Source organism: Tetrao urogallus, assembly GCF_951394365.1.
Source record: "Tetrao urogallus genome assembly, chromosome: 4".
Taxonomy (NCBI): domain Eukaryota; kingdom Metazoa; phylum Chordata; class Aves; order Galliformes; family Phasianidae; genus Tetrao; species Tetrao urogallus.
Window position 1 is genome coordinate 13,212,082 of NC_136817.1, and position 15,529 is coordinate 13,227,610.

At 34.9% G+C, this 15,529-nt stretch overlaps 1 protein-coding gene across 3 annotated transcripts in view; it reads right to left on the reverse strand.

Moving 5' to 3' along the window:
* The window catches only part of LRBA (LPS responsive beige-like anchor protein), a gene marked incomplete at both ends in the record, with an annotated part of 363,076 nt that overhangs the window by 2,670 nt on the left and 344,877 nt on the right, over positions 1-15,529 (reverse strand). For all 3 annotated transcript variants that reach the window (XM_079534450.1, XM_079534449.1, XM_079534448.1), the window contains 2 exons: positions 5,932-6,146; positions 7,402-7,503. In XM_079534450.1, coding sequence (XP_079390576.1) covers positions 5,932-6,146; positions 7,402-7,503 — 317 coding nt within the window. The remainder of the gene's footprint in view (positions 1-5,931; positions 6,147-7,401; positions 7,504-15,529) is intronic.

Here is a 15,529-nt window from a genome sequence, read left to right on the forward strand (position 1 = left end):
ATATGAGCTCAACTAAGGAAATCTACTCTTCTAATTAACTAGATGTACAAGATTCAGCAGCACTGGTATCTGATGTTCCCCCAAGTGCCTTTAATACTAGTCCAAGTAGACGCTGCCCTCACTGGCAAAAGGCTGAACGATGGAGGGAACTGAAATGGTATAAAAATTACAAGAACTCCTTTTGACTGGCATTGTTAGATTCCTGCTCTGAATTAGGAGGATAGTGATTTGCCCTTGATAATGGAGACTGTGTCTCCATATGTCCTGATGATGACAAACTCACTGGTTTATACTTTGATTTTGCAAGGACCTAAGCATTGATGGCAAAACTATATTTGAAAACTTTGTTTGGGATCCAGATCATACTAAAAGATCGGACATAGTTTGTACAGCTAAGACATTTTAAAACAAGTTTCTGATCTGCTTCAATGCTTCTTAAATGCTACTAGAAAAATAGAGATGAATACTGAATACCTGGAGGGAAAATAACTTTCCTCACTTATGTGACCACTGTATCACTGACCACAAAGATGACTGCAAAGCATGACAAATATTGTTCAAAAGGAATTCAAAAGGAATTTTGCCAGTTTAGAGAAATCAAAAATATTAAAAGGATTATCTTGAACTTCTATTAAAATAAAACACATCCTGTGAGGTCAGACAGATTATGATCCATCTACCTCAGTACTGTGGGCTACATGCTGGTAACTCTACATTCCTTTCACCTTGTGCTCCCTGGCACCCACAATCACTGATCAGGAATTTCAAAAAGTACATCTCTGTCCATTCCTCTTAGTATCTGTTTATGGACCATACTGGTATGGACCAGGTCGATGTTAAATTCAGCCCTACTACACCTGACCCTACCAATTTCTTGACTCCATTTCACCTACTTCCAATTCATATTTTCTATTCACTGTTTTCTGCTACTTCTTGCCTTCTGCCAGTTCTCTGATAAGTTGCTACTTTCTCACCTCTAATTCTCTGTTCATTTTCTTCCTGCAAACATTTTTTCATTCTGTCCTCAGTTCTATCCTTGATTCCTTTCTTCTCCGCTTCCCCTCCTTTTTCTATCCCCATTCAGGCTCACTTCACCTCATTTTTTATTATGGAAATTTTGTGCAGCTTACTGTTAAGGTTGATAGTTGCAGGGAAAAATTTGCATCTCGTGCATTGCTGAACTGCATGTGTTTAGTACCAAATGCATATGCTATGCATTACCTCCTGAGACTTTTCAAAGATGTGTGAATTGCCCAAGATTGGGCAGCTTTTCAAAAAAACACAAGTCCTTCATACCAGAACTAATCCTGGATAAATTTCAGCTTCTTTGATACAAAGCAGAGAGCCACAAAACTTTTCAACAGAACAATGTAAGCTTTGAAATTCTAAACAAACCTATCTGTATAAAAACATACTACAAATTGGTCAACTTGTACTGAATCACTGTCAGTAGAATGCAACAAAATGCCTGAAGATGGCACAAGCAAAGTTCCAGCTCAGAAGTTCAAACGTAGGAAATAGAAAAAGAATTTAAGTCAGGGTCTTGAAAACACATCCCTCTATGGTGAAATAAGTACATTGATATTTGCAACCTCTGCTGCTTCAACCTTTTTCATAAGGCAAAGCTTAGACTGTGATTTTTAATTCCTCAGGAAGAGGAAGTTGTTGGCATTTTTAATATACAGGATATATAATGTCCATACTACAAACATGGGAGAAATTAAATCACAAAAAAAAAGTTACATTCATGCAACATTAAAGTGTTTATACTGACTGCTGACAAGCTTAGAAATCATAATAAACAGTCAATGCAAGATACTGCTTCACGAACAGCAATAACTGAAGTCAGACACAGTGCCTATCTGTATTTTTGGTACTGCTGTATTCCATTACTATGTTGCTGAATGCGTCCTTTAAGAATTACATCATGTACAACACTTAGACTAAAATAGAGTTTCTCTAGGTGACTTTATATCATCAGTTTTGAGTGTTCACTCAATTCCCAACTAATCACAATGAATCACACTGCTAAGATGTTATTCACACAATAACTTTTAAGATGAATGTAATTGAAATAGCAACATACACTGTAAACAAAACACAGGGAAAACACTGAAATGAGCAGATGATAAACCTATTCCATCTGTGTTTTGGATTGAAGTGACAACACATACACACACACGTAGAAACAGTAAAGCAGAATATGGTTTTTATTTAACCGTATCTACCTATGAAAAAACTGATTGCTAATGCAGATGAGAGCTCAGTAGTGTAAGTGGAACCTTCTCCCACAAAAACAAAAGTTCCTATCACAAATTATTTCTGTGACTATTTCTACCAGCATACAAAAATGTGCAAAGCACCTCCCAAAGCACAGCCCCAAGAAGCTTGAAAATTCATTTAGAGACACTCTAACAAGAGTATAACAACTCTGTGAGAAAGGTGTAGAAAACAAACTTGGGATAAGACAGTGAAAATTATCTAGAACTTGTATGCACTGAGTAGATGATCATGAGATCCAGCATATCACACGCAATTACTGAAAAGATTATTCATTAGAAGGAAAAAATCAATATAGAGTGGGTTTTTCTTTATAGCAATGGCAATCTCCTAAGGGTATTTTCAAACTGAAATGAAGACCATGACAAATAATTATTTGCTACACTTATAAAATTCAGCTGATGAAAATCCATTAACCTTCTGGTCATGGTTCACTTGAATTTTATACTTGAGGCTTTTACTGAAGAAATGCTATATTAAAAGGCAAATTAAAGCCATTAATCTTTAACTCTTCCACTACCTGTATAATGCAGTGGTTTCCTGTGATCTTTTGATTAAATAAAGTATAGGCTTTGAACCTTTACTAATACCTATGCAATTTTACTAAGTCATTGGCTTGTCAGGAAGACAAGATGTTGAATTATTTATTTTTATTGTTTATTAATAAATATCTCAGCCACTTGCCAGCCTCAGTATATATATGAATGAAGGAATGAATGAAAGAAAAAGGTCACCCTGTCAACATTTCAGTTTCATGGCATGCCCTTCAAGATTTAACAAACAAAAGGATGCTTTTACTCCCAAGTACTCCAACTGGCACAGAAGAAGGCATGAATCAATTTTACTGTTCTGCTTTTCCCTAGCGCCGTTTAACTGGGGTTCTGCTAGGTATGAAACTGAAACGCCTCTGCAACTAATCACTCTCACAACATGAGGTTCAGGCTCTCAAATAATCCCCAAAGCACACAATCTCAGCAATGTTCTAAAAGCAGCATTTCTCACTTAAATTTCCTTGGAAAGTCTCAAAACTTTGCACAAATCCTTTAACATATCAGATTTTTTGAAAGGCAGTGTTTTGTGAAAAGGCAGAGCTGACACAGTGACAGCACTGGCATACAGCAGCAGAAGTCTTGTGGGCACTTCCACATTTCAAAACAGACTCGGGAAAAGAAAATAAATTGGTTCCTCTGGGTGAAACAGCACACAGCCTTTGTTTAAGGTAAAATAACTTTACCCTTCAGAACAAGCAGACTATTTAGAGTTAAGTTATTCATTAAGATATCTAAACATTACATGGTAGATGTACTGCGATATGCCTAAGCTCCACTGAGCAATACAGTATTTAAAACAAAAACAGGTGGAAGGCATTGATTAGACTGAATTTCCCCAGAGCATCTGAAATTTTTCTAGCAGTTTCCTGGCACAGAAACATGAGAAAATTAGAATGTTGTTCCAACATCTTTATTGAAAACTGCTATTTAGTCAATAACATTCTGAAATGCAAGACCACAATGACATAGGCAGATATAAATAGGAATTTTTACTTTACAGATTCAACACTGGTGACCTTTTCCTTCCCTTTTCTATCTTTTTTGAGAAAGAAAAAAAAAAAGAAAAAATAGTGTTTAATTGCAGCCCATGTTTAGGGACTATTCATTTTAAATGCCCCTACTTTAATTATGCTGTTGCCACTTGCCTTCTAACAAGATACAGCGCAGAAGCATTGGGAAAAAAAGGCTTTAGATCGTTTGAGTATAAAGCCCAAGTGGGACCACTGGGAGAGAGAGAAAACAAAACAAAACAAAAACAACACATTGTACATATGTAACTCTGGCCAACAGAGAGCAGAACTTCCATCGCCTCCAGCAACATTCCCAAAGCTGTGGGTACTGACCGAAACACCACAGAAATTGTTTTAGGCAGCAAGGGATTCTGAGATATTTTACAGATTTCCTTCCCTGACTGACAACATAATCACAACTGAAAGTGGCAGATTATCAACGTTACTATTGTAAAAAGAGAAAACACTGTGATATGTACTTGCTTTATAGAAGAACTAAGGTGAAGAGTAGGCTTACAATTTCAAAAGCGTTTGTACAAGAACAGCCAAAGGTGCAATTGCAGAGAAAGGAATAAAGATTAAAAATTGAAGCAAGAATTGACATTAATTTGGAGAAATGGCCTGGGGCAAAAATACACACATTCCTACTTCATTTCCCTAGCCTCACATCTGCACTTGTGGCTGCCACAGCATTCAAAAATTGTACACCCCCTCACCTACTGCAGGCCTCTCACTGTGGAAAAGAAACCTACGCAGAGATTTATTTCTGCTTATACAAGAACCACTCTACCTGACATTTTGAAAACACAGCGTTGTTGGATTAACTGAATATAGTATACAACAGAATTTTAGAAGGTTTTAAGTGGAATACAATACAAGAGGTGTTTTCTTCCTGAAACTAACATAAATAAAGGACGAGGGACCTTTTTGAGGGCAATACCAGAAATCCCAGCAGCTGAGTTGCTGGGCTGTTCCATCAGATTTTGTAAACTAGGCTGGAGGCACAGTAGTGCTACACGAACAAAAGTGTTCGTTGGCTGAGGGACTGTGGGAGTCTTCTCCCTGGAGATCTCCCAAAGCCACATGGTCATGAGCCTGGGCAGCTGCTCTGGGTTGCACTGCTGGAACCAGGGCTGAGCCTGATGGTGGGTCCTTTCCACTTCAGCCGTTCTGTGATCGACTCTGCCCTTCAGATCACAACTACTGGCATACAAACCATAACTTCAGATAATTCAGGTAGCCTGAATGCTGATCCTGCAATGTGGTATTCCTTCATGTCTTTGTTACATTTCCACTAAATATGAAAATGCTTGTTGATTTTTTCTTTTTTATTTCCTTTCCTTCTCTTCCTTTCCATACACTTTTGTTCTCATTCAAGGAAAAAAGTGTGAATAAGTTAAATACTCTTTTGATACTTCTGCTTCACTGCAGGACACCTGCCAGGTTCTGCTCTGCTTCATAGGTACCATGTCACAGGAGCTTTCAAAAGACCTACATTTTGTATTAGCAAATAATGCCCATAACATCATACACCTAAAATACCCCCTGCATAGTTTTGGACTAGTTCCATGTCTTGAACCTAGCTGCCTGCTCCACAAATGTCAAAGACACTTTTAAGAGCTAAAGAGCTGAAATACAGACATATGTCTATAAATTTCCTGCAGCTCAGCACAATACGCTCTCTCAAACTGAGACGAAGGAATGTAGACAGAGATGTAAAAAAAACCAACAAAAACAACAACAACTTTGAAAATAGACTATCCAACAACCTCCTGCCTTTAGACTCAAAACTAAAGAAATACTACTCTGACTTGAGTAGACCAGCAATTAGAAGTATTTGTATTATTCCATTTAAGGAATCACCTACAGGCTATTTCTTACTATATGAACAGAGATATTTTAAAATAAAAATAGTGCAAAATAGTGCATTAGGAGCATTTTCTCCCCTTAACTATGAATGCCATTATTATGGTGTAATACTATATACTTTCATGGTCTGGCTACAGAAGAAGCTCCACACAACTCCAAAGTAGACAATTTTTTCTGATACTGGAACTGAAAGTTCTTTGAATACATTTGAATATACTTACCTTGATCTTGTCATCTGTTTCCATAGTGGCTTGAAGTCTCCCATTCACACTGAATACACAAAAAAGGCCATTTTCATAATATATGACACATTGGCCTTCCCTTGAAGCTTGAATAAGTTTTGGTCTCAGGCAATTTTCAGGACCTTCTAATGTTTCAGGACCTTCTAATGTCCTTAGCAAATCTCCATTCATAGAATGTATGAGACATGGTCCTTCTGTGAGAAATAAAAACTTGAGATATTGATTCACACACTCACTTTATCATTGTGTACTAAACAATAAGAATGGTTTCCAATTAGGTAATCAGGATTATAATATATATATATATATATATATATATATATATATATATACACACAATAGTAATCCGTATTTATGTGTATGTATATATATAAAATAAGGTACTGTATACATTTATGTATATAATTATATATAACACATATTTGGGGGCTTGGACTTGATGATCTCCACAGGTCTCTTCAGATCCCTATGATTTTCTGATTCTGTGATAATAAATTTTAATGAACTGTACCATGTCTAAGTGGAAAGCCTATGATTGAAAGAGTGCCAGAGTACAATGAGTAGTTTATCCATTAAAGAGCTTTGTATTGAAGTATTTTAGAACACCTGAAAGATTTTGCTTTGTGGATTTCCTTTTAAATTTGGTAGCAATGAATCCTAATACAAGACTTCAGAACGTGAAGCTAAGGGTAATGAACTTTTATACGTATTCATGCTAAAAGCATACTGTCTTGTACTTTTATTTTAACCCATATATAATTCACTAAATATATCTCATTAATACATTCAGAAAAAATAACCAATTTGCTTTTAGGCCACAAGTGTTCATATGCATAAAACAGCATCTTATACAATGCACACAGAAGTACAGACAACTTGCTCTGAAAAGATGTCTCAAAGTAAGATCTTCAGTAAGTACTAAAGCAGAAAGATCCTAATTCTAAGAAATTTCAAATTAAAAAATAAGAACTTTGTATTGAGAAGAATTACTACAAATTTTGCTTGGTTGTTTATACATATTTTAGTGCTTCATCTAACATAGAAGACAGTGCATTCTCTTTCCGTTGAATCTAACTTTTGCTTTTCTTTATCCACAAGAAAAAGAAAGCCAACTACAATAATGCATTTTTCACTTTCCTGACAGGCAAGAGCTGGATCCAACTGTATGCTATATGCAATTACACTGAATAAGCAAACAAAAATAAATGTAATCAGTATGCTAGAATAGGAAAACTGATGTGGTTGCCTCTTGTAGATGTCTGAGTAACTTACAGTTCTAATATGTTTACAAAAGAGGTTTTAAATTCACTTAAATTCTGTAGCAACTAAAACAAGGTTAAAAATAAAAACACCATGAAGTTAATCAAATCTGTCACCCAAAACTATTTTCCTTTTTGCATTAGGACTACAGCTTTCTGAACAGAAAGAAATGGACAACAGCTTCCTTACCTTTTGAACCACTTATTACTAAGCCAAGTTCAGCACAAATGGTAGCACAGGTGATCTCATAGTCATGTCCTGTCAAAATGGCTCGAGGAGTTGCAAAATCACCTGCAGTGGAAAAACAATAAAAACGAGCCGTGGTTACAATCTGTTTCCAAAATCACCACTTTCAATCACTGAAGCATCTTTAGTTTTCTTGCTCTTGGAATTCATGTTCCCTGCAAATCATTTCTATTGCACTGCTTGCAATTGCTTGTTTTGTACTCATATCTATGTAGTACAGCAGAAGTATAGTACAGGAATTCAGCCTTACTTAACACAAGTCCATGTTTGTAGTTAAAAACTAGCACATGTTGGAGCACACAGACTTGTGCTTTCATCTCTGTCTCTCCTTTTCACCCTTACCTTCATTGTGGAGAAAGAGAGTTAACTCAGTTACTACCTCTTCCAAAAGCACGCATAAGTAAACTCAAGCAATCACTATGGCTAGTGAGAGGATACACCTACACAGCGAGTGCTCCATGAAGAAGTGAAACACCCACTGACTGGTTTTATTTTAAGCCAGAAACAGTGGCAAAACCTCAGCCTGATGTTTGAGTTCCATATAAGTTGTGGAGCTTGCAAAACGATCAGTATGAATTTCAGATGAACATGCAAAATTGAAACCATCAGGTCCAATATTTATTGTCACTCTTTCTATTAGAGGTTTCCCTGCAACAAGAGCAAGCAAACAAAAGTTTCTTCTTTTCTGAGATTCTCTGTATAATCAAATATATATGGATATGGATGAAGAAAAAGAAATAGTGTAAGTGGCACATGTGAATGAATAAAATATTGTATTCTCCAGGACAAGGCAAAAGAAGAGGTAAGCAAATGTTAAGCACTTTAAATAGTTTTATATTTTCACCCACACGTGAAAGCAGATCACCTTCTTTTAGAGTGCTAGCATTTCATTGAAAGCATGTTATTTCTGTATTACCATATAATCATTTCATTCATAGCACCTTATGAAACATTTGAACTCTAAAGAACGTCTCTTCGGAAACACTATCAGTTTGTTTCAAAAACGATTAGGCTAGTTTTGAAACTGCAGGAACTGCTTCACAATAAATAATGATATAACTTCTGTGAGATGCTAACTAGGAAGACAGGCAGTAGTAAAATAAAACTTTTTTTTTTTTTTTTAATTTCAAAAAAAGATGATAGATTTGCAAAGGCTGAGAGTAGTAATAGGGCCAAGCCACTTCATTTGGCATCATTCAAATCGTATTTGAGGCTGTAACTTTTTAAAAGATAAAAAGATCACAGTATCATTAGTTAGTCCATATAGAGACTTAATAGCAGGTCTCTGTCTTATCATAATTAAACAAATAGCTATCAAGACCTTGCTTGCACACAAAGAGAAGCAGCACAGATCTGTGGGTGCATACACAGAGGCTAGGCTTATTCTCAGCACTTTACATCATTAGTCAGGCCATTTGCAACAATCCCCAGAGCATCCAAGCATCTGCCATATTCAAATCGCTTTTTTAAAAAAGGTCATAATCTACAACCAAATACCAATTCATGGAGTTAAACATTTCAAAATCATGTTTATTCTCCAGTTGCTTTTAAAATTTGTATCTATAAACACAAGGTTTAGAAAAGTAAATAACTCTATTTTTCCTTAGATATATACCTATACAATAAATATATATATGTGCATGCACACACACACAGAGAAATATATGTTATCAGCATTTAAAATCTGTAAACACGTTGGAGCAACTCGCTGAATTGTCCCTTATCTCTTAATAAATAATTACTAAAAGCTATTGATTCTGCCGCATACAATGTTTTGCAAAACACACTCAAACCTAGTAACTAGTAACCTAGCAGAGTTTAGAAGCAAAGGAAAAACTCCCAAAAATTAGAAGCATAAGGGTAGACTTAATGACATTTACGTATTTCTCATGTGACTGATGACAAAAACTCACAAAACTTTTAAAGAAAGTTTGCTCTATTGAACTTTCCTCACCTAGACATGTGACAGGCACCTCAGGAGGTTCATAAAAGAACATCGGGTAGGTAATCCACAAATTTACACCAGTTTAGAGGAAAATGTAACAGTAACCATTATAGTAACAAATTCAATCTTTTTGATCCAATTACCTCTCCCCATTGACCTTAAGCTATAAGGCAGTAGGAAGCTTTATGAATGTAAAGCTTTGTTAGTTTTGTTTCTTTTAAGTGAACCACCTGCACTAGCAAAGCTTTAGAGTTCTGGGTTTTTCACTTCACTTTATGTTCAGAAATTACATTTAACAAATACGTGCACAGCTTAGCAAGGAATTAATATAATTATATATTACATATATTAATTAAAATCTGTGATCTTAAAACTTCTGAAATCAGACAATGTGCAACACAGTAGTGGAGATAATGAAAATGAGATGTTGGAATTTGAAAGACTTATTAAAAGCAAGGTCTGAATGAAGCATTAGGAGTTGCAGACAAACAAAATCCTCGCAGTGTAATTTTTGCTTACAACATTACCATGCCAGGCTGTAAGCAATATGAGCAAAAACCATAGGAGATATACATGCCCAATTTCTACTTTAAAAATATATATATATATTTATCACAACCCACAGAAAAGACCAATTACGTTGGTAATTGACGTTCTACTGTCGGTCCTTTTAGAATTTGGACTTGGCTTCAAACACAGAAGAGTACAAATCCATACGTGTCACTTCATAAATGATATCAGTAGTTTACTGAATTACATTTAAGAGATCATCTAATGCAAGGAAAAAAAAAGAAATACAAGAAATTGCAAAAGTATCTTTAAATAAATTAGGACTTGAATAAATACTGTAAACCAGGAGTCCTGTGAAAAGTCAGGCTGACTCCTTTGATAAGAATGTCAAGCATTCAGGGGTTTCCAAGCCTCTGATTTTCCAAATAATGGGGTCAACTTAAAAGCTGGTCGTAGAGCAGAACAGATTTCTTTAAAAGCTTTTAAACTGTTACTGCTTCAGAAGATTGTCATGGTTTTCAATAATGCGAAGAGAAAATTTTATTTTGTTGCTGGTTTAAGGGGCACCACTTCAAACTTTTCCAAATTGTTTTAGGGGAACAGGCTTGCAGACCTTTTGAAAAGCTGGGGAAGTGACTTCAAAGGGAAAAGAGTCTTTGTCTGTTAAGCAGGTTTACGACCAGTGATGCAAACCCTAACTAAGGACTGAAAAGAATACTCAGTGCATCTTTATGGAGATCCTTAAGGAAGATGAACAAGTCAAATGAGATTAAAGATAGTTCGAATCCTAGCACTAATATCCAAGACACAACAGTTGTACAGATGTGCTTTTCTCAGCATAGTATATAATATCCCTAATCTATACCATTGCTGGCTCGCTACTTGCAGTTGAATGCTGCAAGAATCTTAATGCCACATTCACATTGCGACAAATGTCATCAGTGATTTATTTTAAGCCAGAGGAAGTATACATGGACTTATTTCCCAGTAATGGACAGAATACAGTAACCATTCGAGTCATTTCAAAAGGGTTCTCACACATTTCAGTAAATAATTTCTGCAGAGCTGCCTTGCCTCAGAAAATAACATGAAGTACCATTCCTTCCTTAGGTGATTAAACTACATTTTAAATCATAAAACACAAGCTTCAGAAGGTAAAAGAACAGCACGTGATATCACGAGAGCTAATGGTGACATTTTATTGAATAAATGTTAGGTGTTTGCAACCTATGTTTGCAAAGGGATTATGGCAAAGTCAAAGCTTTCTGCTGTTTAATGACATCCAGAGAGGCTTTACCACGTGACAAGAAATTGGTTTGTGTTGCTGAATCTCTCTCCGCTATTTTTTCAGCTTTGGTGAGGTTACATAAGAAAACAGAATCATGACATTTTATATCCATCAGCAGAAAGACCACTTTCTGTGTTTTCAGTACGGAGTCATAAAAGCTGAACTAAATAGGAAAGCATGCAAAGAAAAATTTCTCCATTAAAAAAACCAAAACCCAAAACATTATATTTAACTGAAAAACTTATCTCATTACAAACTACAAGATACTTCATCTGGGTGAGAAAATATTACCTTTTACAATAAAATGTAAAATATTTGACCACATTCCTTTTTATGTTTAATGCTGAGAATACAGTTAATTAGAATTCACTGACAGCCAAACAGTAATTTTTAAATTATAATTCCATGATTGTAGAGGTTGTAGGCTATTTTTAAATGGCAAATTAAGTGATTTTATGTCAATATAAAACCTTAATTAAATGAAGCATCAGTTAACCAAACAACATTTTTACCCACTTCTTGCTAAAAGAAATTACTGAATCACCCAAACCCAATTACCTATGCAAGAAAAATCTTCAAAAAGCATTTTAGAAAGGTTGTATTTTTAAATCAAGGAAATAAAAGGTTTGAATTACATTTGAAAGAACAAATGTACTTACAGAACAAATAAAATTTGGACATGTGCTTTCAAGCAAAATGTAAGGAAACAAAGAAAACTGCTTTGCTGCTAAGCTTCTGTGTTGATTGTATAGCAAGCTTCAGATTCTAATCACATCATTGATGACTGTCAATTATTATATAAACTCTCTATATTAGCATTATTTATAGACTCCACACAGTAAACATTTACGTAACAGACAGCTGGTTAAAAATCATTTCACTGCCACAGAAAGGCTAGCTCTTCAATGGATGTGAGATCCTACTGAAGTGTTATCACAGAATATTACTTAAGCATTCCTAAATCTTCACTGTGAATAATCTTTCCTTCGAAATTTGGATTTTTATGATTGAATTTTTTCATATTATGCAAGAGCTTTATTGTTATCTTGTTCCTCGCATGACATTCCATCAGCATTTCTTGTCATTTCTTCACTGTTTTTCTCAAACTATTTCCCACCTGTTCAAACTTCTTAAAACAAAAAGTACAACCTCATGCCTCGATGCAAATTTGTTCTTCAAAACAACAACAACAAACACTTCAATCATATGTTATCTGAGAAAAAGATCATGTCTTTCAATAACGTTGTTCTATCCTGAAACTGAGTCCAAAAACATAAACAGAATAAACCCTATGCCGTAGTGTTGCTTAGTAATGTGGAAAACATTAAATTTACCTTGTAGAATTAATTTCAGTGAATAAAACACAAAGAAGGCTCATGGTACAGTTTGTCACATCGAGCAACAAGTGACTAATACTTATTCAGTAGTAATATGAGAAACTGCTGTACACACTCTAACAAAAGTGCAGGTTTACTCTGTTTCCGAAATAAACACAACAAAGAAGCAGATTTAACAGGTCTTCAACAACTGAGTATTCCAATTCAGATTTCAAAAAGTCAAAAATCCCCAGCCTCTCAATTCCTACACTGTGTGCAAAGCAAAGCTTTCTGGAACCAGTTCATTCCTCCTAAGGATTCATCTGCTGAAAGAGCTGGAAATCATTCAGCAGCACCCCTCCCACCGCACACAGACCTTTTTGAAGCCCTGTGAAAATATCTGCAGGTGAATATTGAGGGTCAGTCTACACTAATATTTTAACATTTGCACCACCCCAACTTCATAAACTGCTACTTAGATATCAGCTTTGAAGTTTTAAAGCACTTTTGGTCATTTTTGTTTGAAAATGCTCTAAAACAGCTTCATAAAAGAGCTTTTTTTGCTTATCCTTAAAAAAATGTTTTTCTTCATATTTCTCTCTTGTGGTTTACATTTATAACTACTCCAATAGTAAATCCAAATAATAACAATAATAATAATGAAATAAAGTAAGATCTCAATAGATAAGGCAAAAAACCATTAGCAGGCTTTTCACACCAAAATATTGCCTCCCACAGAATAGACGTAGGATAAAAGATATTTTATAATGTTCACATTGACTGATAGTTTGAAACTTACATAGTATTTCATAGTTTGATAAGAAAATTATCTGAGATGTGAGGTTCTATGAGAATTCAGCTCAATTAATTTTCACCATTCGAAGACATTAAAATAATTTATTTTGGTTTGAAAGAATAAAAACATAATGCTTCATTGCTTTGTAAGGTAAATTTCAAACCAATGCAGCATTTATGTACTGCACCACATGGATGCTTATACCCTTTTATATTGATGTACCAAGGAATATTTAGTGTATGCCATCAGTTCATGAGCACACATAAATGAGCTGTCTTTTAAGAGTAAATATTTCAAAACAAATACTTTTTCAAAGAAGCAGGCCGTAATTCTAATTACATACAGCATTCTTGCATTCAGTGGAATAATCCTTACCTGTGTGGTGCTAGTGTTAACAGACATTCGTTCCAGAAACACTTCCAATTAATTTCCTACACAAGTCAGAATTACTGTACAGACCAAACAATTTTTTAAAACATTGAAGCTGGTCATAAAGATTCTGAAATATGATAGTCTAGACTATAAATTATTATTTTTTCTGCGTTACTCTGCTTTGTCTTATTTGGTACAGACTTGGAATTGAATAGTCATTTATCCCAGCAACCAAACAAGGTAAATAAATGTGATATATTAGTACGTCACTCCACCACCATGCATATGGTGCACATTAAGGTTGTATTCATTTACCATATGAATATAATTCCTTTTACCACATCAACTATTAGTTACAAGTTGTAAATATAGCATTGTTTTTCCTGGAACGCGAAGGTCTGCATTACATCATGAAGCACTAAATATCCTTATCCTTCTGGAGAATTTCATGTATATAGTTTTACTGACACCCAAAGCTGGATACTGCCAAAAAAGCAACATCAAAACTCTCTCTGTTTTGAGTCGCGCAGTACACACTGTCTTCACGTGTGCCTGGATTGTGCCTCAGAACTTGCTCTATAATATCATCTGCAATTACCCTGATTGACAAATCTTGAAGCATGTTGTCCCTTAGGTAGTTGAAAACAAGGATAATAGAGATGCTGTGCATGCTGTAGGAAACACTTCTAGCCAGTACAAATATTTACAGCACACAAACTTATAGCACACATTCTTAAGTGCCAAAACATGTTGTTAAGTGCCAAATCCATACAACTGTTAAAATGCCTTCTGAACCATCACAGAGTGCAATTGCAATCACAAGAAATTACTTTCTTGGCATTATATAAATACACAATTACATTGCTTTCATAGCATTATTACAGATTCCCAGATATATTCATCCACTGTTTTAACTCACCTTTTTTTCCAGTAAAGATTTGGAGGTTTGAACTATCAATTATATGTGATTTATGGAGTATGTGAAGGAATGAGGCCTCAATCTCTTTGAGATCAATGTGTTACAGTTTAAAGAAAGAAATGACAGTGACCTTTTGTAGCTGTATAATTTAAGGCTCTTTTCTAAGTTCATGCAGATAGTCCCAGGGCTTCCTGCGTGGGCTACAATGGTGCCCTGTGAAGTTACAGGGAACAGTAGGTCCAATTGCAGCATCTGTCCACTATGCTTTCATGGAATTTTCACAAACAATATCGAATAACACAATAAATATTAGGTACAAGGATATTTAGTGGTTGTTACCCTTTTAAAAACATGCTTTGCATAGTCTTCTTCACCTTGTGGGTCTTCTCTATAAAATAAATTTTACTAAATTTGACTTAGAATAATGAAAAAATTTAACACTGCACTTGCTGAAGTTCAAATGCAAAAACTAAAAACTATTCCCTTTCTTTTTACAGCCACACTTAACAAAGCACTCCTGACAAATTCTTATTTCAATTAATAAATTAAAAATAATTCCTATATTTTCTCATTACGATGTTAATAAAAAGGTGAAAAATTATACTAAAAATGAAGTTAATTTTTTTTCCCACCAAATATGTCAAAATACATATGGTATAAATATTTTACTAAGCAGAGGTTTGGAGAGAATCAGTCTCAAACACATCTTTCAACTCAAGGCCAGCAGATGGTGCTACAGGATTCTTGCTTTACATGCAATGTTGTGTTACTCTGTCCATACATTTTTGAGAAACAAAGAATATTTGTTATGTCTGCAGTTAAACAGTATTAAAATATTACTGAATAATTTACTGACTTTTTATAAAGGAGGACACACACAGTAATGCAACGTATGCAAATCAAAACATAGATGAGCATAGAGGCT